Source organism: Bufo gargarizans, chromosome 8, assembly GCF_014858855.1.
Source record: "Bufo gargarizans isolate SCDJY-AF-19 chromosome 8, ASM1485885v1, whole genome shotgun sequence".
Classification (NCBI taxonomy): domain Eukaryota; kingdom Metazoa; phylum Chordata; class Amphibia; order Anura; family Bufonidae; genus Bufo; species Bufo gargarizans.
This window is the reverse complement of record NC_058087.1, coordinates 69,539,294-69,563,887: the sequence shown is the minus strand read 5'-3', so window position 1 is coordinate 69,563,887 and position 24,594 is coordinate 69,539,294. Positions and strand designations below refer to the sequence as shown.

Genomic DNA, 24,594 nt, shown 5'->3' with positions numbered 1-24,594 from the left:
CCAAGGTCTTCTGTGTCCCCCAAGGAAAGAGCGAGAAAGAGATTTTACTGGTAAGTTATACAAAAATCTCGTTTTCTTTCCTATCTACGGGACCAGGGGACAGTGATATAGTAGGTGAGACCATATAATGATTAGTTGTGGAGTTAAAACTCCCCTTGATTCACATTGTCTATACCTTCTGTTTCTGCTGTGTGCAGAATCTCAAGTGTACCTGTATTTCTACACAATGCAGCTTCACTACTTTCCCTTTCCTTCTCTCATTAAGAACTGACCGGGAGAAACCTATCACAAGCAGGTGGCAGGAGAGACAGGCTGAAGTTGCATCACATGCAACACACTGAGACTGTGCATTTTACTGGTCTATCACTTGCTGCACATAAATAGGAAGTAAAGTAGTGCGATTATAGTCTTACCCCTCTGTATCTGCAAAGCCAGAGGCATAGATAAATGTAGGTGTCATTTGAGGAACTGTGAGGGGAAGAAAGTATCAAGATTAGACAAACTATATCAACTAAAAGAGGCGTTAACGAGGCATAAAACAGCCTATATGCACTATATAGGAGATATATATATATATAATTTTTATTTATTTTTTGCTGGAATGCTTCTGTAATGTTAAAGGGTTTTTTGAGACTCCTGATATTGATGACTTATCCTTAGCAAAGGACCTGAGTATCTGATTGGTGGGTACCTTCACGATCAACTGTTTCCTGCAGTCTCAGACGCCGGAACTAGCACTTTAAAGCACAGCTCTGTTTAAAGTGTAGGGGCTCTTGGGTTACTGCAGTTCTACTGCCACAGAATTAAATGACAGCGGTGCTGCAGTAATTTGGCACGACCGCTACACCTTGAACTAATTCGGAAGCTCCGCTCCATTCAAAGCACTAGTGCTGGTATTGGTGAATTCAAGGAACAGCTGATGTCAAACCTCACCAGTCGCATATTTATGACCTATCCTAAGGATAGGAAAATAAATCAATATTTGGAGTGTGAAAAATGCCTTTAATGAAACGTTAGAAATCTCACTGTTACATTTTTCTGCTTTCAGCCTATTCTGGAATCTGGAGCTATAGAACTGCTGTGTAGTCTGACTGTTAGTGAGAATCCGGCTCTGCGGGTCAATGGAATCTGGGCTTTAATGGTAATGTTCTTCTCTAGACATAATTTTTTGACGATTCATGGTAAGCTTGTAACAGTCTGTTGTGTCTTCTAGAACATGGCTTTTCAAGCCGATCAGAAGATAAAATCAGACATCTTAAGAGGTTTGAGCACCGAACAGTTGTTTCGGCTACTTTCAGATTCGGATGTTAACGTGCTGATGAAAACGTTGGGACTTCTCAGAAACTTGTTGTCTACGCGTCCAGTAAGTTTTCTACTAAAATCTTTCATGTGTAACTGTCCCTTCATTCTAATCATCTGTGGGGTCTCAGCTCACAGACCTTTGTGGATACTATATTCTGGAATGGCTCAATGGCTTGGTAACCCCTTCAGCAACAATGACATAACTCTACATCATTGTGTCTGAGGGAATGTATGGAGTGGGCTGCGCTCAGCCCACTCCATACATTTTGGGTGCCAGCTATATAATGCAGCCGGCACCTGGTCATTTAATCCTGATGTCACGGTCAGTAGCCGTTGCGGCATCTGTGGGGGAAGCCGGAGGGGTGGGTATAGATGGGGCGAGGAGCAGCCGATTATCAAGAAGGCAGCATTCCTTCCTGGCAATTGCCTGCTTGTTAGTGGAGGTGAAGAGCTTAATTTACATGAAGAGATCACCTCCACGATATGAGAACGAGCGATCTGAATTGCGATCGCTCATCCTCATGCAGCTGCATTGTTTCTGGGCAGCAGATCCCTGTTTAGACCGCACAATCTGCTGCCCAGAAACAATAATTTACTTGCCTACAGGAACGACCGTTTCGCCAGATGAACGCAGCGTTTCCCTCGTTCATTGGGCAATCGGCTGCACCTTTAGATGATCAGATTGTTGGGAACGAGCGTTCACAGGGCTGTTTGTCCCCAATAATGTGCCCGACTATCGGGACGTATAAACCGAGCATCAGTGGCAATACACGGATCTCTGCAGTGTTCCATCGGCTGCTGTGGAATTGACAAGCCGTCCTCTCTTTAGTGTGCTGCATAAGTAGTGCGTAATACACAGTCCAGTTTATATATTGTGTATATCCAGCAATATATGCACTCCAGAGGATATGCATCTTTAACTCAAACGCAGTTGTAAATAATAAAATATTAAACTCCTACCTCATGCAAAATACATTAGTTTAAGTTTAATTTGGGTAATTATTTCTACTTGTTAAGTTAATTAAACATATTGTGTGCTGTCATTTTTACCCTCGATACAGACCCTTATTGTTTTTTTATCTTTAAGCCGATATTGAAATGTCTTGTAGATATTAATGCATGGAAAAAGCATCTGTATTCTACAGCCGGCACTAGAAGTATCTTTAGTTGCTTTGGAGGATATGCTCCCATAATCTGAGGGAAAAGGCTGTTATTCTAATGTTATCATCATGTAAATATAGATATAATGTAACCCTATGTCCTACACCCTTTTTCTTGGTAATATGATTCTTTTCTTTTTTCTTTTTCTTGCTTCCTTTCTGAACTTTCAGCATATAGACCAGATAATGAGCACACATGGGAAGCAGATAATGCAAGCAGTGACCTTCATTCTTGAAGGGGAGCATAATATAGAGGTCAAGGAACAGGTATGTCACCACAGCTTCCTAACAGCAGTACCCGTGCTACACTACATCTGATATTGATGACCTATCTGGAGGATAGGTCATCAATATGTGTAGTTTGGAAAAGCTCTGTGTGGTACAGAAGTTATTCATATTTCTCTATAGCCTTTAATGATGTCTACAATTCCACAGTGCATGTAGTAGCCCCCTTCATGTGTACAGTATTTGGCCTCATCATCGTTCACTGACTCCATTAAGCAAAAATATAAAATTGTTGAATTTAGTCAGAAGAGGTCTTTGATATTAGGCCTCCTGTGTATCATAATAGTATTCTATCTTTTATTTTAATGATATGTACATAATAATCAATCTGTCCGTCTTTCTTTTAATTTAATATGAAGAATCAAATTATTCATTATTAGCCTATTTAAAGGGTTTGTCCAGGGTTAAAATAAAAAAACTAGCCTAACAGCAAGCAGAGTGACAAAGTGAGAAATAGCAATTGCCCCCAAATCCCTGATTCTGCATGGACCCTAACAGTCTTTGTATACTTTTAACATAATAACATAGTTTATAAGGCTGAAAAAAAGACGGCCTGTTATCGAGCAAGTTGATCCAGAGGAAGGCAAAAAAAAAAACTGTGAGGTAGAAGCCAATTTTCCTCACTTTAGGGGGGAAAAATATTCCTTCAAGACTCCAATCAAAATAACTCCCTGGATCAACGACCCCCCTCTAGTAGCTATAGCCTGTAATATTATTATGCTCCAGAAATACGTCCTGGCCCCTCTTGAATTCCTTTATTGTACTCACCATCACCACCTCCTCAGGCAGAGAGTTCCATAGTCTCACTGCTCTTACCGTGAAGAATCCTATAATTCTATGTTTTTGTACAAACCTTCTTTCCTCCAGACGCAGAGGATGTCCTCTCGTCACAGTCCTGGGAATAAATAGATGATGGGAGAGATCTCTGTACTGACCCCTGATATATTTATACATATTAATTAGATCTCCCCTCAGTCGTCTTTTTTCTAAAGTGAATAACCCTAATGTTGATAATCTTTCAGGGTACTGTAGTCCATCCATTCCAGTTATTACTTTAGTTGCCCCCCTCTGGACCTTCTCCAGCTCTGCTATGTCTGCCTTATTCATAGGAGCCCAGAACTGTACACAGTACTCCATGTGTGGTCTGACTAGTGATTTACAGCAATAATGATGTTCTATACATCCACAATCGTCCAGTCATTGGCCTCAAAGTTATGTTTGCATGTATAGCACTAGACCGCTGAGGCCAGTTATTGGATTCAGCAGTCACATGGATGATACTGGCTGTGGTATTGCATTTTAACTCTATTGATGTAAGTGGCAAAAGTGATTCCTCACCCAAATTGTTTGTATTTCAGACACTGTGCATTCTTGCAAATATTGCAGATGGAACAACGGCTAAGGACCTAATTATGACAAATGATGATATCCTGCAGAAAATCAAGTATTATGTGGTGAGTAACAAACTCATACGAGGCATAGGAGGTCACAACATTTATGGTCTCATTATTGTTCTATAATAAATAGCTTATAAACAGAAATCCACCAGGTCTCTTCTCATTTTCTCCCTATGCTCTTCTTACAGTATTACTTTACCATGTGTGCTGCTTTATTATATAACTCTCATTAAATCACCCTGATATTTATAAGCAATTTCTCGCCCATTTTCCTTGGGGGACACAGACCTTGGGTATAGCTCAGCTCCCTAGGAGGCGTGACACTAAGTAAAACTGTTAAGCCCCTCCTCCATCAGCTATACCCTCAGCCTGGAGATAGAGGCTACCAGTTTTAGCTTAGTGTCCAAGGAGGCAAGACACTCCCTGCTACTGCAGGGCTGTTTTCTCCTTGATATTTTATTTTTCTAATTTTGTTATTTTACTTTTTCCTAGGGATACCAGAGACGCATGGACCTCTCTGCTCTCCCGGGGTTGAGCTGCGCCAGTGCCAATTTATCTGCACTGCTGCCTCCCCCACAGAAGCAATAGGAGGATCTGGGCAGCAATGGCTCCCCTACATCCCGCCAGCTAGGGGGTCGCCCGCACGCCAAGCCCCTCTACCAGCTTCCTGCCACTGCGGTGCCAGTGGCTGAAGGGGCGACCCTGCTGGAAGGAACTGAGGGTGAAGACGTCGTTCGGTGAGATGGCTATTCCAGCCCATACCCCGTCCCTATTTGCAGCACCTACCCCTCTGGGTAAGGGGGGCACCCGTGGTCGCTTATTCTGAGCGCTCAAGCAGACCCTCCCCAGCTCCCCTCAGGTTATCCTCAGCAGGGGGGCCGCCTTCCTCCACGCCGTTCCCCCCACGCTGCTTTCTTCAGCCCGGCATTCTCTCTCCCTCTCTCCCTTCCCGCCGCCGCCCGCTCCGTTCCGATCGGGGGGCGGGGCTTATGCCCGACATGGGCAGATCGCGGCGGAGCTTGTTTCTCGGCGAAACAGGGGACTTGGTGGCAGAGGGTCACTCACCTGGGCAAATTGCCGCACTCCAGGGGCCTGCGGGCCCTTATTTTCTGGCATCTGGCTTCTTCTTAGCCCTGAGAGCATTTTCGGCAGCAGGGGGCGTGGCTTACGCGCGCGTCCTGTTGGGGGCGGAGCAAGCGCTGGAGGGGGCGGAGCTTGTTTTCCCCGTGATTCTGCTGAGATTTCCCGCGCTTCCTCACTCCTGACAGGAAGCTGAGACACGGTGGGGGACTCTAAACTCCTGTGTACATCGCTCGGCTTCTGTGGGCGCTATCTGCTGGCTCACTGCTGTTGCTGCTCTCTGCTGCTGCTGATCTGCTCCATCTCTACTCCTGACATTCTTCTGAGGCACTGGTAGGACAGTTAACCCTCTCCTAACCCTCCTGGTCATAGCTGCTATAACCCTTTGTGGTCTCTGTATTAGAGTACAACCACCTTTCAGCATGTCAGATCCCACGGGTGCCCCCAAACCCTGGTACCATGCCTGTACCGCCTGTAAGGAACTTTTTCCGCGTGGACAATCTGAGCCGCATTGCCTTGCATGTCAGGCCCCGATGCAGGGCCCGCTTCCCGCTGCGACCCCCGGTGCCTCTGAACCCCCTGACTGGGCTAGGTCTCTGTCTCAGGCAGTGGAAAGCCTTACACACGTAGTGGGCCGTCTCGTGGATAGACCGCCTCTCCCGCAGGCTGCCACAATCCCTGTCGCACCCGCTGGGACTACCGTTTCTGCCGCCCCCACTGGTTCCCTGCCTCCCAGCGAATCTTCCAGGGCCCGGCATACTCAGAAACGTTCAAGGGTTGAGCGCACATCTTCTCCAGATGCTTCGCTCTCTCCGCCATGCGTGCGAGCTCAGTCGAGTCTATCCTCTCAAAGGGATACGCTTTCTGAGGGAGAACTGGCGGATTCGGACGTGGACATGGACTCAGAGCTTCCGTCCAAATTGGCGTCCGCGGTGGGGCATCTTATCGCTAGCATCCGTGATACCTTTCAGATACACGATGACCCCCCCAGCTCCGAACAGGCCGGCGTGTCCTTTCTCCGCCCCAGACAGGCCTCCAAGGTTTTTCCCATACACGCTGATTTTTCTTCTGTGGTATCCAAGGCTTGGACCCGGCCTAACGTCCGCTTTATTACACCCAAAAAGCTGGACATTTGCTATCCCTTTCCAGCGGATTCTGTGACCACGTGGACATCCCCGCCTAAGGTTGATCCTCCCGTGGCTCGCCTGTCCAAAAGCACTACTATTCCGGTACAGGACGGATCTTCCCTCCAGTCTGTTGAGGACCGTCGTACGGAATCCCTCTCCAAGGCCATATTTACTGCCTCTGGTTCGGCCCTTAGACCGGTCTTTGCCTCCGCCTGGGTTGGTAAAGCGGTCTCTGAATGGGGTTTGCAACTGGAACGGGAGTTAGGGTCGGACGTCCCTGTTCAGGACCTCCGCTCCTTAGCCCAACTAATTGTTCAGGCCGGAAAATTCGTCTGTGAGGCCTCCCTTGATGCGGGTGCCCTCATTGCCCGTTCCTCTGCCCTGGCAGTTTCTGTCAGGAGGGAACTCTGGCTGAAGGTTTGGGCGGCGGACGCCGCTTCCAAACGCTCTTTGGCCGGCCTACCATTTACGGGTTCCCGCCTGTTCGGGACCCGTTTGGACGAACTTATATCAGAGGCCACGGGTGGGAAGAGTACTCTCCTCCCCCAGTCCAGGCCAAAGGGCGCCCCCCGTGGTCGCGCTGGTTCGTCCCGGTTTCGGTCCTTTCGCAAGACCACCGGGTCTAGACCCGCGGCCAGTTCTTCTTCCTCTGGCCCAGCCCAAGATAGGCGCAAGAAGCCGTTTTTTCGGACGCAACCTACCTGGCGCAAGTCCCAGCCTGCACGGGCTCCCACAGGCCAGCAGCCCTCTGCCTGAAGGTGCGCCCCCACCCACCCGGGTGGGGGGCCGCCTTCTCCTGTTCAGGAACGTATGGCGGGCCCACATCTCAGATGCATGGGCGCTCGAGATTGTATCTTGCGGATACAAGATCGAATTTGCGTCCATTCCGCCAGACCGTTTCTTCCGATCCCGTCCTCCGCGGGATCCCGTACGAGCGGCCGCCTTCTTCGCGGCTATTCGCTCTCTAATGGACAAGGGTGTCGTCGCCCCCGTGCCTCCGACGGAAAGGTTCAGGGGGTTCTACTCGAACCTCTTTGTGGTTCCCAAGAAGGAAGGCTCAGTGCGACCGATCTTGGACCTAAAACGCCTGAACCGTTTTCTCCGACTACAGAGATTCCGGATGGAGTCTCTCAGGTCCGCAGTGGCCTCCCTGGAAAGAGGGGATTTCATGGTTTCGATCGACATTCAGGATGCATACCTCCACGTTCCGGTTGCTCCATGTCATCACCGCTTCCTGCGCTTCGCGGTGGGGGACGATCACTTCCAATTCGTCGCCCTTCCCTTTGGTCTGGCGACGGCTCCTCGGGTGTTCACCAAGGTCCTGGCCCCTGTCTTGGCCCCTGTCTTGGCCCTTCTACGTTCAAGAAGTGTTTTTCTTCTCCCATACTTGGACGACATCCTGGTCAAGGCACCCTCCTTCTCTCAGGCATCCGGCAGTGTGGACCTCACCCTGGAGACCCTGACGCGGTTCGGTTGGGTTATCAACCACCCCAAGTCTTCCCTTATCCCCTCCAGACGGCTGATCTTCCTGGGGATGCTCCTGGATACAGAGTTGGCGGAGGTCCGCCTCCCGTCGGACAAGCGTCTGGCCCTTCGCGGGTCGGTTCACAGTCTCCTCCATCTTCGCCGCCCTTCCCTCAGATCCAGCATACGGTTGTTGGGAAAGATGGTTGCCTGTTTCGAAGCGGTGCCGTTCGCACAATTCCGATCCCGCACCTTTCAGAGGGCAATTCTGTCGGCCTGGGACAAATCACCGGGGAGTCTGGACAGGACCTTTCTTCTGCCTCCCCTGGCTCGGGCTTCCCTCAGCTGGTGGTTGCATATCCCTCTAAGGGGGAAGTCCTTCCTCCCACTGAACTGGCTGGTGATTACCACCGATGCCAGCTTACGGGGGTGGGGGGGGGGTTTTCCCTCCCCGGTCCGTCCAGGGCGTTTGGTCTCTATCGGAGTCCAGACTTCCAATCAATATTCTGGAACTGAGGGCGATTTTTCTGTCCCTCAGACACTGGACCCATCTACTGAAGGGCCACCCTGTTCGGATCCAATCGGACAATGCCACGGCTGTGGCATACATAAACCATCAGGGAGGCACTCGCAGCGCTGCAGCGATGCAAGAGGTGACCCTCATTCTCCTCTGGGCGGAGACGCACGTGCCGGCCTTATCTGCGATTTACATCCCGGGGGTGGACAACTGGGCGGCGGATTTCCTCAGCCGGTCCACCATCGACCCGGGAGAATGGTCCCTGCACCCAGAGGTGTTCGAAGCCCTTTGTCTTCGCTGGGGTCGCCCCGACGTGGACCTCATGGCTTCCAAATTCAACCACAAGGTCCCCCTATACCTGGCCAGGGCACGGGACCCGAAGGCATACGGCGCCGACGCGCTCGTCCTTCCGTGGCGCGAATTCTCCCTTCTGTACGTCTTTCCCCCTTTTCCCCTCCTGCCACGGGTTCTTCGGAGGATCGCGGCAGAGGGCGTTCCCGCGATTTTAATCGCCCCGGATTGGCCCCGCCGGTCTTGGTACGCGACCTAATGTTGCTGTTGGCAGACGCACCGTGGCCACTGCCCTCCAGGGAAGACCTTCTCTCTCAGGGACCGATCTTCCACGAGCATTTAGGCTCGCTACGTTTGACGGCGTGGCTATTGAGACCGCCGTCTTAACGCGACGGGGTTTCTCCGCGGACGTAATCCGCACCATGATCCGTGCTCGTAAGCCTGTATCCTCTAGGATCTACTATCGGGTTTGGAGGTCCTATCTGGGGTTCTGTGAGTCCCGGAGCATCCCTCCTCTCCGATTCTCCCTTCCCACACTCCTGTCCTTCCTCCAGTCGGGTCTGGACCTGGGGCTGAGCCTCAGTTCTCTGAAGGGACAGATTTCGGCGCTGTCTATTCTTCTCCAGCGTCCCCTGGCCCCTCTAGGGCCCATTAAGACCTTCTTACAAGGGGTGGCTCACTCTGTTCCGCCGTACCGCCCTCCAGTTCCTTCCTGGGACCTGAATGTGGTGCTCTCGGCGCTCCAATCCGCCCCCTTCGAGCCTTTACGGGAAGTCTCCCTTCGTCTTCTGTCCTGCAAGGTCATCTTTCTTGTGGCCATCACGTCTCTCCGACGGGTGTCGGAGTTAGCGGCTCTTTCTTGCTCCGACCCTTTCCTGGTCTTCCACCAGGATAAGGTTGTGCTTCGGCCTGTCCCGACCTTCCTGCCAAAGGTGGTTTCCGCCTTTCACATCAATGAGGACATCGTCCTTCCGTCGCTCTGTCCCTCTCCTTCCCACCCCAAAGAACGGGAACTGCACCGTCTGGATGTGGTCAGGGCGTTGAGGATTTACTTGGAGGTCACCGGATCCTTTCGGCGCACGGACTCCCTGTTTTTGGTTCCGGAGGGTTCGCGCAAGGGTTTGGCGGTCTCCAAGGTGGCTATTGCCCGTTTCATTAAACTGGCTGTGTCTGAGGCTTATCGAGCCAAGGGCAGAGCTCCGCCTTTCGGCATCACTGCTCATTCCACCAGAGCAGTCGGTGCTTCCTGGGCGCAGAGGCATCGGGCCTCGGCTGAACAGTTGTGCAAGGCAGCCACTTGGTCCTCTCTGCACACTTTCACAAAGTTCTATAGAGTGCATACGCATGCATCAGCGGATGCTGCTTTGGGCCGCCTGGTTTTGCAGGCAGCGGTTTCCTGATGCTCTGGTGGTGTTCCGCCTTGGGTTTGTGGTCCCTCCCTTCTTGGACTGCTCTTGAACGTCCCAAGGTCTGTGTCCCCCAAGGAAAATGGGCGAGAAAAGGAGATTTTTGTATAACTTACCAGTTAAATCTCTTTCTCGCTCTTCCTTGGGGGACACAGCACCCACCCTTCTGTGTTTGGTTACAGGGTTATGGTTTGGCGCCCGTTGGGTTGCTGGTTGGTTGTTCCTGTTATTGGTTGTTTTCCTTTCACTACTTGGACACGCAACTGGTAGCCTCTATCTCCAGGCTGAGGGTATAGCTGATGGAGGAGGGGCTTAACAGTTTTACTTAGTGTCACGCCTCCTAGGGAGCTGAGCTATACCCAAGGTCTGTGTCCCCCAAGGAAGAGCGAGAAAGAGATTTAACTGGTAAGTTATACAAAAATCTCCTTTTTTTATCTTCCATAGTTTTCACCTCAAAAGGGTTCTCTAACCCCAAAAGCAATTTAAATTATGACCTTGAAAGTGATTAGCATAAAGCTATTCATCCATTCAGTAGTGCTTTTTTCCAGTGCTGAGGCTCTCACCCCTATTATTTCCAGTCCCCTGTGGACTGGAAATGTGACATCCTGCCCATTGTACACCACTGCAACCATTCACAGAACCCTCTATTTAAGTGCCAGTGACTAGATGAGTGAATTTTTTCCTTGATGGGTTGTTCAGTGATTTATATTGATGACCTATCCTCAGGATAGGTCATCAATATCTGATTTGGTGAGGGTCCGACACCCAACACCTACGCCGCAGCTGTTTGAAGAGAAGGTGGTGCTCCATGCAAGCGCCGCTTCTTCATTACACTGCACTTCTGACAAAATATTGTCTAGTACTCACTCCATTCACTTGAATGGAGCTTGTATTTGTAATTACACTATGCCGCTGCTCCACAGGAGACGATGGGCAGTGTAATGAAGAGGAAGCGGCGCTCACATGGAGCGCCACCTCCTCTTTAAAAAGCTGATCAGTGGGGTTGCCGGGTGTCTGGCCCCGCAGATCAGATATTGATGACCTATCCTGAGGATAGGTTATAAATATAAATTGCTGCACAACCCCTGTAATGCTAATCAGCCCCATAGTTTAAGGGGTTGTCCTCTGTCTGATATTGATGACCCTTACTCAGGATAGGTCATCAATATCCGATATCCCAGCACCCTCACCAATCAGCATTTTGAAAAGACCACAGTGCTCATGCGAGTGCTGTGTTCTCTTCACCATTTACGTGCTCGCCGTCGGCATTGCAGCGGTGATGCAGTATAATTACAGCGCCTCCATTTCTTTCACTTGAATGGGAAGGAGCAGTTGTAGTTAGGATAGGTCATTAATATTGGAAACCAGACAACTCTTAAAGTTGATTTAGGGGTGGGACCCCTTTACTTGTTAGCCCTTTGTTAAAGATATGTACTGGAATTTATAGACAGACACTTTAACCTTATTTCAACTATAGCTAGAATTCAAGGGGGCTGCCAAAAAGCTGTCACCCGTTTTCCACTATTGTTGGGATTACAGGGTTATTATTTGTACCCTGACAACTACTCCATAGCAAACAATATATTTTTGGTTCCTCGTGATCAGACCCATATTTAGAAAACCCTTAACAATGAATGATCTTCTCACTTTTATTTTCTTACTATATTTACTTGGTACTTAATAATGAAACAATAAATTAGAACAAAGGGTATAAAAAAATAACAATGACAAATTACTACAAATGATTTTGTATGCAGCTGATGCAGTTGGGTTGTTGCTTCCATTTATAACACAAACTTGTACCAGATCTGTAGTAGACTTATAGTCCCAATGACCAATAACTTGTGGTTCCATCATTTTGAGATAACAAATAAGAATGCATGCTTCACTGTCCTTCCTATTAAATCTGTGATGATGGCTCTGAACTTAGTGTCAGTGCAGATATAAGCATAGCCTAACCGTTATTCTACTTTTAATGAGCTTTGCTGCTGGGTAAGCAAATGGGGGAACAAAATAGCAGTGACCATTCTAGAATTTTTTCTGCTTCTTGGTAAAGGGAATTTTTAACCAGCGACTTTCCTATCCAACTGTTTAGTTCACCTGATTAAAATGCCAGTGTTATCCCCTTTACCCTCCACGACAGCAACTGACCATGAGATGATCCTCCTCCCACCAGGCAGGGGAAGGAAGCTTTAAAGAGCCCTTCTACATCTTCTTCCTTAGTATCTTCCTGTCCCTTCAAGGTGGGAAGAGGAGTGTCTGGATGACTGTGTTAGGGTCCTACCTTCGGCAAGTGGGTCTCCCTTTTATATGCCCTCTGTAGGGCTGCACGATAAATCGAAAAAATAATCGAATCGCGATAATCGGCAAATGCGATATGGCGATTTGGCCGACCCGAAAATGCCGCGATTATATATAAAGGGGCCCTGCACACATAACTGCCTTTGCGTGTAAAGTGTTTTACTAGTGTGTGTGTGTGGGTGAAACCATCTCTCTCCTAACAGGTCCGGCCTCTGTACTCACTATGAATGCAATGCGCGGCAGCGAGCTGGCCAGCCGGCGCGTGACTGACGTCACTTAGTAACGCTTCTGCTTCCTGAAGTGGGAGGAGCATTACTAAGTGACGTCAGTCACACCCCGGCCGGCCACCTCGCTGCAGTGCATTGCATTAATAGTGAGTACAGAGGCCGGACCTGTTAGGAGAGAGATTGTTTCACCCACACACACACTAGTAAAACACTTTACACGCAAAAGGCAGTTATGTGCCCAGTTTAGGACACATGAGGGGGACCAGCATAAGATACTATATGTCTTAAGCTGGCCCCCCTCATGGCCCTATGTGTCCTCCACACATCCCCTATAACAGTGCCATCCACAGGTCCCCCATAAGTGTCCTCCACAGATCCCCCATATAACAGCGCCCTCCACAGATCCCCCATATAACAGCGCCCTCCACAGATCCACCATATAACAGCGCCCTCCACAGATCCACCATATAACAGCCCCCTCCACAGATCCCCCATATAACAGCGCCCTCCACAGATCCCCCATATAACAGCGCCCTCCACAGATCCCCCATATAACAGCGCCCTCCACAGATCCCCCATATAACAGCGCCCTCCACAGATCCCCCATATAACAGCGCCCTCCACAGATCCCCCATATAACAGCGTCCTCCACAGATCCCCCATATAACAGCGTCCTCCACAGATCCCCCATATAACAGCGTCCTCCACAGATCCCCCATATAACAGCGTCCTCCACAGATCCCCCATATAACAGCGTCCTCCACTGATCCCCCATATAACAGCGTCCTCCACTGATCCCCCATATAACAGCGTCCTCCACTGATCCCCCATATAACAGCGTCCTCCACTGATCCCCCATATAACAGCGTCCTCCACTGATCCCCCATATAACAGCGTCCTCCACTGATCCCCCATATAACAGCGTCCTCCACTGATCCCCCATATAACAGCGTCCTCCACTGATCCCCCATATAACAGCGTCCTCCACTGATCCCCCATATAACAGCGTCCTCCACTGATCCCCCATATAACAGCGTCCTCCACTGATCCCCCATATAACAGCGTCCTCCACTGATCCCCCATATAACAGCGTCCTCCACTGATCCCCCATATAACAGCGTCCTCCACTGATCCCCCATATAACAGCGTCCTCCACTGATCCCCCATATAACAGCGTCCTCCACTGATCCCCCATATAACAGCGTCCTCCACTGATCCCCCATATAACAGCGTCCTCCACTGATCCCCCATATAACAGCGTCCTCCACTGATCCCCCATATAACAGCGTCCTCCACTGATCCCCCACAACACAGCGTCCTCCACTGATCCCCCACAACACAGCGTCCTCCACTGATCCCCCACAACACAGCGTCCTCCACTGATCCCCCACAACACAGCGTCCTCCACTGATCCCCCATATAACAGCGTCCTCCACTGATCCCCCATATAACAGCGTCCTCCACTGATCCCCCATATAACAGCGTCCTCCACTGATCCCCCATATAACAGCGTCCTCCACTGATCCCCCATATAACAGCGTCCTCCACTGATCCCCCACAACACAGCGTCCTCCACTGATCCCCCACAACACAGCGTCCTCCACTGATCCCCCACAACACAGCGTCCTCCACAGATCCCCCACAACACAGCGTCCTCCACAGATCCCCCACAACACAGCGTCCTCCACAGATCCCCCACAACACAGCGTCCTCCACAGATCCCCCACAACACAGCGTCCTCCACAGATCCCCCACAACACAGCGTCCTCCACAGATCCCCCACAACACAGCGTCCTCCACAGATCCCCCACAACACAGCGTCCTCCACAGATCCCCCACAACACGGCGTCCTCCACAGATCCCCCACAACACAGCGTCCTCCACAGATCCCCCACAACACAGCGTCCTCCACAGATCCCCCACAACACAGCGTCCTCCACAGATCCCCCACAACACAGCGTCCTCCACAGATCCCCCACAACACAGCGTCCTCCACAGATCCCCCACAACACAGCGTCCTCCACAGATCCCCCACAACACAGCGTCCTCCACAGATCCCCCACAACACAGCGTCCTCCACAGATCCCCCACAACTATGTCATACCCAGCTGCGTCAGCGGCTCATATGGGAAAATCCAAGCAAATAGACCTCTAGCACAATTCCTTTAAAATATTGCATCGCATATCGTTATCGCAATTTTTAGGGCCCTAATCGCAATCGCACAAAATTCCCATATTGTGCAGCCCTAGCCCTCTGCCATGTTCCGGGTTCCATAACTTACAAGCACCAGTTGAGGGGGCAACTGGAAACTCTAGAGTCCTTCCAGTATGCAACTTGCATCCCATTGCCTGAGAGTCTCTGCTCTGGAGGGTGACTTCACAGGGGGCCTGATGGCTCGGTCCCTGGGAGTGCCTATTTGTTTGGAGGTTGGTCCTGGTGGCGTTTTTGGCAGTATCATTGCTGTTTGGCTATAATTCTGTCGGATAGCTTAAGGCTGAAGTCGTCCTCTGACCCAGGAACAGGTACTCATTACATTTTAAAGACATGCTCAATGCTTCCTGTGGTCACAATATCTGAAGCTGGAGTTTGTGTGGACCCTGGCATTGATGTAGCAGTGAGTGTATTGTGCAGCATTGGAGTACTGTGGCTAATGATCTATCTCTTGTGTTTGTTAGAGTGGTAAGGATGATCAGTTAGACATAAGCCAGTGCAAATATCCTGTTCTACTACATGGGGAATATGTACTGTTAGATTTCCCCATAAATCCATTAAGAATGTATGTAAAAAATATTGTTAGAGAAGAGGTTCCTTCTTTAAGACATGAATTGAAGGGGCTTGTTTAACAAGAAATTCATTTAGCTATTGCAGAAATTTCTTCCTTTGCATATCAGCCTTCTACTTCCAGAGGAAGAAGAGGTACCCCTACTTCCCCCTCCTCTTCCACTGAGTCAGGTTCTAAAATTGAAATGAATGCTTCAAGATTGGATTTGGATATTTCTTCTGATGAGGATTTTGAATATAAAAGATATTTATTTTCATCTGAAGATACTAATGAATTATTGAAGGCTTGCAGAGTAGCAGTGGAGATAAAAGATGTTAAAGTTTAAAGGACAGTTCATAATCAATTGTTCAGTGGACTGGAGGAATGGAAGAGGTGTGTTTTCCCAGTGCGTAAAAGTTTACATTCCTTAATCAAACTTGAATGGAAAAGTCTAGACAGTTTTTGTACCTAGATTGTACATAGATTACCCTTTGCTGATCAGGATGAGAAAAATTGTATGGATTGTCCTAAAGTGAATGTATCATTATCCAAGTTCGTGCAAAATAACTCCATACCTTTTGAAGACATGCAATTCGTACAGGGCCCTATGGATAACGAGATTGATTTCTGTGTTAAAAAAAACATGGGACGCTGCATCAACTCACTTTAAGTCTAATCTGGCATCTATGTTGGTTACCAGGTCAGTTAAGAGAACATTGATGCATGAATCGATATTTGTGCCCACCGTAAGGTGCGCACATTTCAATATTTGTCCCTTACAGCTTTGGCAGTGGAACAAAAGAACAGATTCACCGGAGATTGTGCCCATTCCAGACCAGGTAAAAATGTCTCTAAATTGGTGGGAGTCGAGAACGAACTTAGAATCTAGTATGCCTTGGGTCAATTGACACCCTCAAATTATAACTACAGATGCCGGTCTCTGGGATTGGGGTGCGTTCAGCAGATGTCTTCCCAGAGAGCCTGGAGCCAAACACAAAGACGGATGTTGTCAAATTACAGAGAATTGAGGGCGGTGTGGGAAGCCTTAAGATTTTTTTACCCCAGACATAAGGAACCAGAATGTTTAGATCATTTAAACAACATAACTGTAGTCTTGAATATAAACTATCAAGTTGGAACCAGGAGAAAAATACTTCAAACCCAGGCAGACAAGATTTTTTGTTGTTGGGCATAGCATAATATAATACTTCAATCTACAATTTGCCTGAAGGAAACAGACAATGCAAAAGCAGATTATTTACGTTGAAAGTGGTTGAAGTAGATCGAGTATCAAGGAAGAAATATTCAACATTTTAGTTCAGAAATGGGGACTTCCACAAGTAGACTTTTTTGAATGTCAAGACAATGCAAAGCTTCACAAATACTTCTCTCTGGATCCAAGAGAGAAGCTCACTGCAGGAATAGATGCGCTGATTATGCCATGGAAAAAGAGAAAGCAAAGGTCATTTTAATAGCCCCAAACTGGCCCAAGAAAACCTGGTATCACCTTTTGGCCTCAATCAAGATATAAAATCCTTGGGTTATATCTTGGAGTCAGGATCTGTTATCCAAGGGACAGATTTGTCATCCTGAAGTACAAAGATTACATCTGCCTGGATCCTGGAAGGGTACTCCTAGAGACAAAGGGCTTGTCAATCCCTCAAGACAGTTAACAAAATTTTGTCATTTTCAGTAAAACAGCCTTTTTTGACTATTAGGGATAAAATTTGGCCATTCATTCCTTCCTAAATTGGTGAAGACTTTCATAGAATGGAAGTTGTTCGTATTTCCTTTTGTAAGAATCATAAAACTGGGTCAGAAAACATATTTCATAAGTTAATGTCAGGAGGTGCGTTCTTTAGTACTTAGCAGACACTGTATCTTGGAGACAATTCAATAGTCTTTTCATCCAGTTTCTATTGAACAGGAAAGGCCTCCAAATCCTCTATTGCTAGATAAATAAAGTTAGCAATATATGAAGGTTAGCAATATACTTTATGAGCCCTATAGAACTATAGGAAAAGAGCCACCAGAAAGATTGAAAGCTCACACAACTACAGCCATCAATAGTGTGGGCAGAGTGAGCATCGGCCTCCATTGAGCTAATTTGTAAGGCTGTGACTTGGATCAGGCCTCATATATTTGTGAAACAACAGAGTAGAGATTGGTTCAAAATAAGATTTTTCCTTTGGAAGAAATGTGATAGTCCCACTATAAAGGTGGATTTAGACGAGCAGATAATCGCTGTGATTCGAATTCAAGCGATGGCAGATGGACTAATCATGGCATGTAAATGTTTATAATGATTGAGCAATTTGACCAAAACCGCTTGTTCAACATCTGTGATATCGTTGATGCGAAGAAGTACAATCATCATTGGTCGTTAATGAATTGCGTTATGTAAATGTGCATCATCTATGTTCTTGACGATAGAGAGCCCTTTTGTAGGCAGGCGTATCAACGAATATACGATCGGGGGAAAAAACTAAATCTTACACAATAATACTTTTATTTAACTGCTAGTTGTCTGCTAGAACGTTCAGTTGGTAGTTGAACGTTCTACATTCACCTTAAATTGTTGTTGACATGGTAGATCTCATGGTCAAGTGCCGTCATGGAGGGCGAAGGCAAAAAAAATAAGTCCATTAATTCCTTTTTCACTAAAAGGAGGAATTTCCCATGGTCAGGTGCCATCATGAAGGTTTCGTGTTTTTTTCTTTTCTTTAGTTGATCCCAGGCTTTGTTCCTTAGTTATGATACTTTTTCTTAATGTGAAAATTAGGCCTTTGGTGCAATGAGGGTGTCATCATTGTTCTTGGTGTACCCAAGCTCCACTCATTTCTGTGGCCAGCATCTCCCTGGCTACTTTGAGTGGCGGGGCAAGGCAGTGTCAAAGCAGCCAGGGAGTGGCTGGCCACGGAAAAAGAGTGGAGCTCGGGTGCACCAAGAGCAATGGTAATGCCGTTATTGCACCAAATACCTAATTTGCATATTATGAGAATCATAACTCAGTAACCGAGCCTCGGATCAACAAAAGAAAAAAGCACTTTATTCAGGCTAACTACACGTATGTGTCTACGTAACAGTTGGATATGGTGACAGATTCCCTTTACTGTACCTTTTATCGTAGTATAGTAACTTGAGTATGTCACACAGATCTCTTATAGAACAGTTTGGGTAAATTATGTTTACGACCGTACCAAATATGCAAAAAATATTTAAAACACCATTTAGAAATCAACAGCTAAAAACACCTTTTTGGGCATTTTCTTATTGTTTTTTACTCATTTTCGGCTAAAAACATGGTCTTTATAAATAATTTCAACAGTTTTTATTCTACAGCATTCACTTTCAGTGTTATCTGCAGACTATTATTTTCTGTTTTACATTGAATATGCAGCAGCTCTGACAGCATTTATCTTTGAATTCCTGACAGCTCATAAACACTCATTTAGGGCTGTATTACACACACAGATCTTTTCTTATACACATCAACTATTGATCTGATTGGACAGATATTGGTGTAATACAACCCTTAACTCATATTCTTATCAAACTGGGCTTTGCTATAATGAGTGTTTATAAGCTGTCAGAAGTTCAGAGATGAGGGCTTCAGGCAGAGCCGACAGAGCAGGTCTCTGATGGGATTTACTGTGAAGGAAGAGCCTGCCAATCTGCAAATAAAAAGCTGTACAGGAAAAGCTGTTTCAAATATTTTATAAAGACCAATTGAAAAAAATATTTAATGCCCAAAATTTGTCAAATGCAATAATTTAAAAAAATTGCCCCAAAGGCGTTTAAAGCCGTTTTAGAGTAAGTTTTCAGATTTTCCCCAAGAGCATAAAATTACAGTTACATAGTTAATACAGTTGAAAAAAGCCATAAGTCCATCAAGTTCAACCAAGGGATATAAGAAATGAAAGACAACGGACGGACATTTGTTTGGGTGGTATTTTTGTTAGATGAGAGTATTTGATTTGTACTTTGTCTTAACCTCTGATTTATGTGCAGTTCTCTGCCGGTTCTTGTGACATTTGCCCACTTTAAGCTCAAAATGAGAGTTTGTCACAGCGTATAGCTGATATCTTGATACTTTGTTCCCTTTTCACAGGGTCATTCCAACCTGAAGCTGCAGCTGGCTGCTATGTTCTGCATAGCAAACCTCACGTGGAATGAAGAGGAAGGTACATATACCATAGCTTCTGACTTAAAGGGGACCTGTCATCAACTTTATGCTGACCTCACTGAGGGCAGCATAAAATAGTGATAGAAATGCTGATCTCAGCGGTGTGTCACCCATCAGCTAAAAGTAAGTGGTTGCTGAGAACCAGCATCATAATCATTGCAAGAGTCAAATCTACCTGATAAGAGTCCTGGTTATTCCTAATCTCCTGCTCTCTCACCCATCTGCTGATGATTAGCAGTGTCTCCTAGAGAGAAAGGGAGAAAACTAGGTTAAAGACTGTCAGTCATCGGCAGGAGAGCAGGAATTCATGAATAACCAGGACTCTTCTCAGGTGGCCGGGACTCTTTTCCAGGCCCAGTCTGCAAAGATTGTGATGTTTGTTCTCGGCAACCAACATAGTTTTAACTTATAAATGACAGACCGCTGAAATCAACTCGCCTATCACTGCTTTATACTGCCGTTAGTATGGGCAGCACTAAAGTTGATGGCAGGTTCCCTTTTAAAGAATCCTTTTGTGAACTAAAATAGCGCTTTTTGAGCTAATGATTTTTTAAATATTTTTTTTAGTGTTTTAGTATTATTTTATCCAACTGTTTTAAAATAGCTAAGTAGTTTTGAAAGAAGACACAGATCCAAAAATATATGGCATTGCGTTTTCGCTGTCATTAGGACTAGAGATGAGCGAATTGATTCTAACTAATCAAATTTGATCATAATTGGTCATTTGGAGCAGCGAGGTGCTGACACCACTGCTCAATAGACTCCCCTTGATTGACATCTCACTTGGCCCTGCCAATGTTGTTGGTGCTCCTGAGCAGCACAGATACCAACTGTACATGTGCCGCTGACAGCTGGGTACACCTGGGAGTGTGCAACAATTTGTCATTGTTCAATTATAGGGACCTACAGTCTGTATGTAGTCCCATGTACAATAACTTGGTGTAAGGGGTCATGCACACAAACTTACCATTTTTTTCCCGTGTCTGTTACGGTTTTTATTTCGGCCCGTATGCAGAACCATTCACTTCAATGGATCGCACAAGAAACAGCAATTTGCGGACCACAAAACATTCAACGGTCATTTGCATGAGCCCTAAGTGTCCGTGCCCTGTAAAAGTTACATATGTAGTAGGAAATTTGTCTTGCGGCACTCATTCTCACAGACAAATTTCCAAACCTGAGTAGTTAGTATCTCTCCAACATAACACAATGCTTGCTGGTAAAAATGCTGATATAATGCAGATAGCATGAAAAGTCTGACAGAATAGCCTGTGGTCCATGTGTATGTCTGAAATGTATAGAGATTTACTAATTGATGGCTGTCCAAGAAGAGACAAAAAAGCTGATGGCAACTGAAAGTTCACCAGGGACCCCATCTATATAAGTCTGATATTGCTTTGACATGTCTGATGTTAATGATTATTTAATTCTGCCTATGATTTGGTTATCAAGACCCCAGAAATGTGCAACAATATCTGCTGATATCTCATTTGTTTTCTTACACTGGAAGGTTCACAAGAGCGACAAGACAAGCTTCGTGAAATCGGAATTGTTGAAATCCTTCACAAGTTGAGTCAGTCAACAGATCCAAACCTCTGTGATAAGTAAGTGGCTCTTGCATAGTCAAGCTGTCCGAGCAGTAATCAGTATGTGTCAGTACACCAGTTTTATCACCTGTATAGTAGAAAGTACAGCACACTGCACTTTCCTGTACAGAGGACCCCCACAAAAAAAGTATATCGTAATGAATGTCATTGTAGGGCATCCATCACACTTATAGGGAATCTGTCACTAAACTAGTAACAGATTGCCTTAGCAAAACGTTTTCTTTAATTAACCCAGTCGTTCTATTAAAATCTAGTATTGAACAGTTCTAGCACTGGAGCTGTTTAGTACTGAGATAGATCCAATGTGTCCTGATATTCATGAAGACCCGGCTCTCCCGGTGCCAGAGCTATTCAATACACAGCTCAATACAATGTGTCCCGATATTCATGAGGACCCAACTCTCCCGGTGCAAGAGCTATTCAATACACAGCTCAATCCAATGTGTCCTGATATTCATGAAGACCCAGCTCTCCCGGTGCCAGAGCTATTCAATACACAGCTCAATCCAATGTGTCCTTATATTCATGAGGACCCAGCTCTCCCGGTGCCAGAGCTATTCAATACACAGCTCAATCCAATGTGTCCTGATAATCATGAAGACCCAGCTCTCCCGGTGCCAGAGCTATTCAATACACAGCTCAATCCAATGTGTCCTGATATTCATGAGGACCCAGCTCTCCCGGTGCCAGAGCTATTCAATACACAGCTCAATCCAATGTGTCCTGATATTCATGAGGACCCGGCTCTCCAGGCTCTGGAGCTCTTGAATACGAGATTTGTGAACCAGAGTTTCTCTAAGGGGAGGTGTTACTAGTTTGTTCTCCCCTTAGTTATGGAAGCAAAAAAAGTCTGACAGATTTGTAGCGCATTACCTCAGCCACGAACATTGCGCAAAGCCTAATATACACTTGATCTAATCATTGCGCCTTCAACATGGTTGCCAGATTTACAGAAATGGCCAACAAAGTGATACACAGTACTCCTCCTTCCTGGAAGCCCTTAAGTTGGTGTTTTTTGTAGGCAAGTTAGGTTGGCAAGCTTAGAAAATGGCACTATATTGCTCTTGCTGCCTTTGAGGCTTTGAACCGACTTTTATACTGATGACCTGATAGGTCATCAGTATCTGATCGGTTGGGGTCTGACACCAAAGACCCGCCCTGATCAGCTGTTCGAGGAGGCCTCGGCACTTGCAGCTTAGCTTAGGCCATGTGACATAACATTTATCTGCCACATGGCCTCCTAGGCGCAGCTCAGCCCCATTGACGTTGAATAGGGCTGAGCTGCTATGCCAAGCTTAGTTGCTGTACAATGTACGACCCTGTGCTTAGTGAGCGGCGAGAATGCTGCAGCACTTCTGTAAGCACCGGTGTCTTCTCAAACAGCTGATCGTCAGGGGTCCCAAGTGTCGGCCCACCACCGATTTAGATACTGATGACCTATTAGTATAAAAGTCTTGGAAAACCCTTTAAAGTGTAGAACCCATAGACAGAGAGGTCCAGTACAATTCCAATAATCTAGCACTCAGTAGGATTATAAAGAATGATCAGAATTCTTTTATTAAAGTCCTGTATCAGGATGCTCAGTATTGTTGATTCCTGTAATAGACTTGAAGATGAGACTTTATCTTATAAGCCTTTATACACATTAATGCAGCTAATCTGTTGAGCACAAATCAGTCAGGAGAAGCTAAGTCTTGTGCCGTTTTGGATGAACTTGATGTAAAATGTAATTTTCCCTTCTCTTTCTTAGGGCAAAAACGGCACTGCAGCAATACTTTGCATGATCTTGGAAAAGAAACTTCTCTGTTTTACGACTTCTTCCATCACCTCCTTTTCACTTCTCCACCTATGAATGTCTCTAGTGCACACAGTCACCTTGGACTGCTCTATGCAGCATGTAAAGCGGAAATGAGCTGCCTCAGAAGAATGGACTACTTTATAAATAACAGCCCTGCCCCAGATGGGTTATTAGTATTAATTTCCTTTTTGTTTTTTATTTCACCTTTTGGGATTTTCTGAGCTACTATGGATTTTTAATGCTGTTGCTGAAATCTCTTTGTGTGCGTGGCTAAATACCTCAACCCTTTAGTTTCCTTCCTCTACTTGCACACCTCTTGAGACTTAAGACACAAGAACGTGGAACCCTCCCATCATTTTTCTTTTTCACGATAATTTACCAGGCCAGAGAATTTGCTGTACAAAAAAAACAAACTTTTAAGTTCGATGCGGTTTGTAAAATGTTATTTAATAAAAATATATGTAAAAATATAAATATATATATATAAATATATACATGCACAGACGTGCAGGACAATAAGTGCCCCTAAAGTTTGTGTTAAATTTTTGAGCGTACAGATATTTGTAAGTAAACTATATGCATTTCTGACGTGAGTCTTTGTATATATTTTTGGTTTTCTACAGATAAATGGGTGACTGTTTGCCTGTTGAATCAAAGCTGAATTCATTAAAAAAAACTTCTTAAGCTCTCTTTTTTTATGATATATTTTTTTTTTCGATCTTGTCAGAATTGATGAATCGGTCTTGTGCTAGTTATAGTTTGTATGTAACAGCGCATAATTATTTACCAATTCACAACGTATCATTATTGACGTGCTTTCTGTGATTTATGCCTTCTTGCAGTAATGTTGAAACGAGCCATTCTAAACTGGCCACGGCCATCACTAGAGGCCAAATTTACCAGTTGGATCTTTGGGCCTCATTCAGACAGCCGTATGAATGAGTCCACATCCGTTCCGTTTTGCAGAAATTGTGTGGAACCATTCTGTTTAATGGGGCCACAAAAGATGCATCTGTGGTTCCGTTCAGCGGCCCCCTCAAAAAAAAGATAGAGCATGTCCTATTCTTGTCCGCAATCACTGACAAGAATAGGCATTTGCTATTATAGGTGCAGTCTGCAAATTGCGGAACGCACATGGCAGGTTATCCATGTTTTACAGATTCGCAAAACACCACAGTCTTGTAAATCCGCCCTTAGTCTCACATTTTAATCTCGTGATGTTTTGTGTCTAGCCGCCATTTCATACATTGCTCACCTTGAGTTTCATGGTTCATGACTATAGCCTAACCACCTGAACTATTTACACAGGCGAGGAGAGAAGATAAAGATGGGCAAAACGTGCAAGTGTGCAAAGTAATGCAGTTGTTTAGGGCCAGGTCCTGGTCTGCGAACTACTGGGTGACATGATAAGGTCAGGTTCGTATTTGGTGGACAGATCTGTAGCAAGTGAATGGGGGGAAACCTGTGCAGATTTCAGGGCATGCTGCAGACTTCCATGCTTTGATAAACATTTTCCCACAGAATTAATAGCAGAAAAGAGCTATTACAAGTGAATGTGGCCCAGAAGGACGATACACTTACAACTAGTATTGCCTAGTTTTGTTGGTTATGCAGTGTTTTATTATCTGTCTGCATCAGACACATTTCTGCACCCGTAATCCTTATATTATCTCACTGTACTATA

General features: G+C 46.2%; 1 protein-coding gene across 2 annotated transcripts in view; it reads left to right on the top strand.

Moving 5' to 3' along the window:
* ARMC8 (armadillo repeat containing 8) overlaps window positions 1–23,597 on the top strand; it is a 119,618-nt gene extending 96,021 nt beyond the window's left edge. For both annotated transcript variants that reach the window (XM_044303101.1, XM_044303100.1), the window contains 7 exons: window positions 1,049–1,141; window positions 1,214–1,363; window positions 2,634–2,729; window positions 4,106–4,201; window positions 19,431–19,503; window positions 21,016–21,109; window positions 22,863–23,597. In XM_044303101.1, coding sequence (XP_044159036.1) covers window positions 1,049–1,141; window positions 1,214–1,363; window positions 2,634–2,729; window positions 4,106–4,201; window positions 19,431–19,503; window positions 21,016–21,109; window positions 22,863–22,896 — 636 coding nt within the window. In that variant the 3' untranslated portion in view covers window positions 22,897–23,597. The remainder of the gene's footprint in view (window positions 1–1,048; window positions 1,142–1,213; window positions 1,364–2,633; window positions 2,730–4,105; window positions 4,202–19,430; window positions 19,504–21,015; window positions 21,110–22,862) is intronic.
* The last annotated feature ends 997 nt before the right edge of the window (window positions 23,598–24,594 follow it).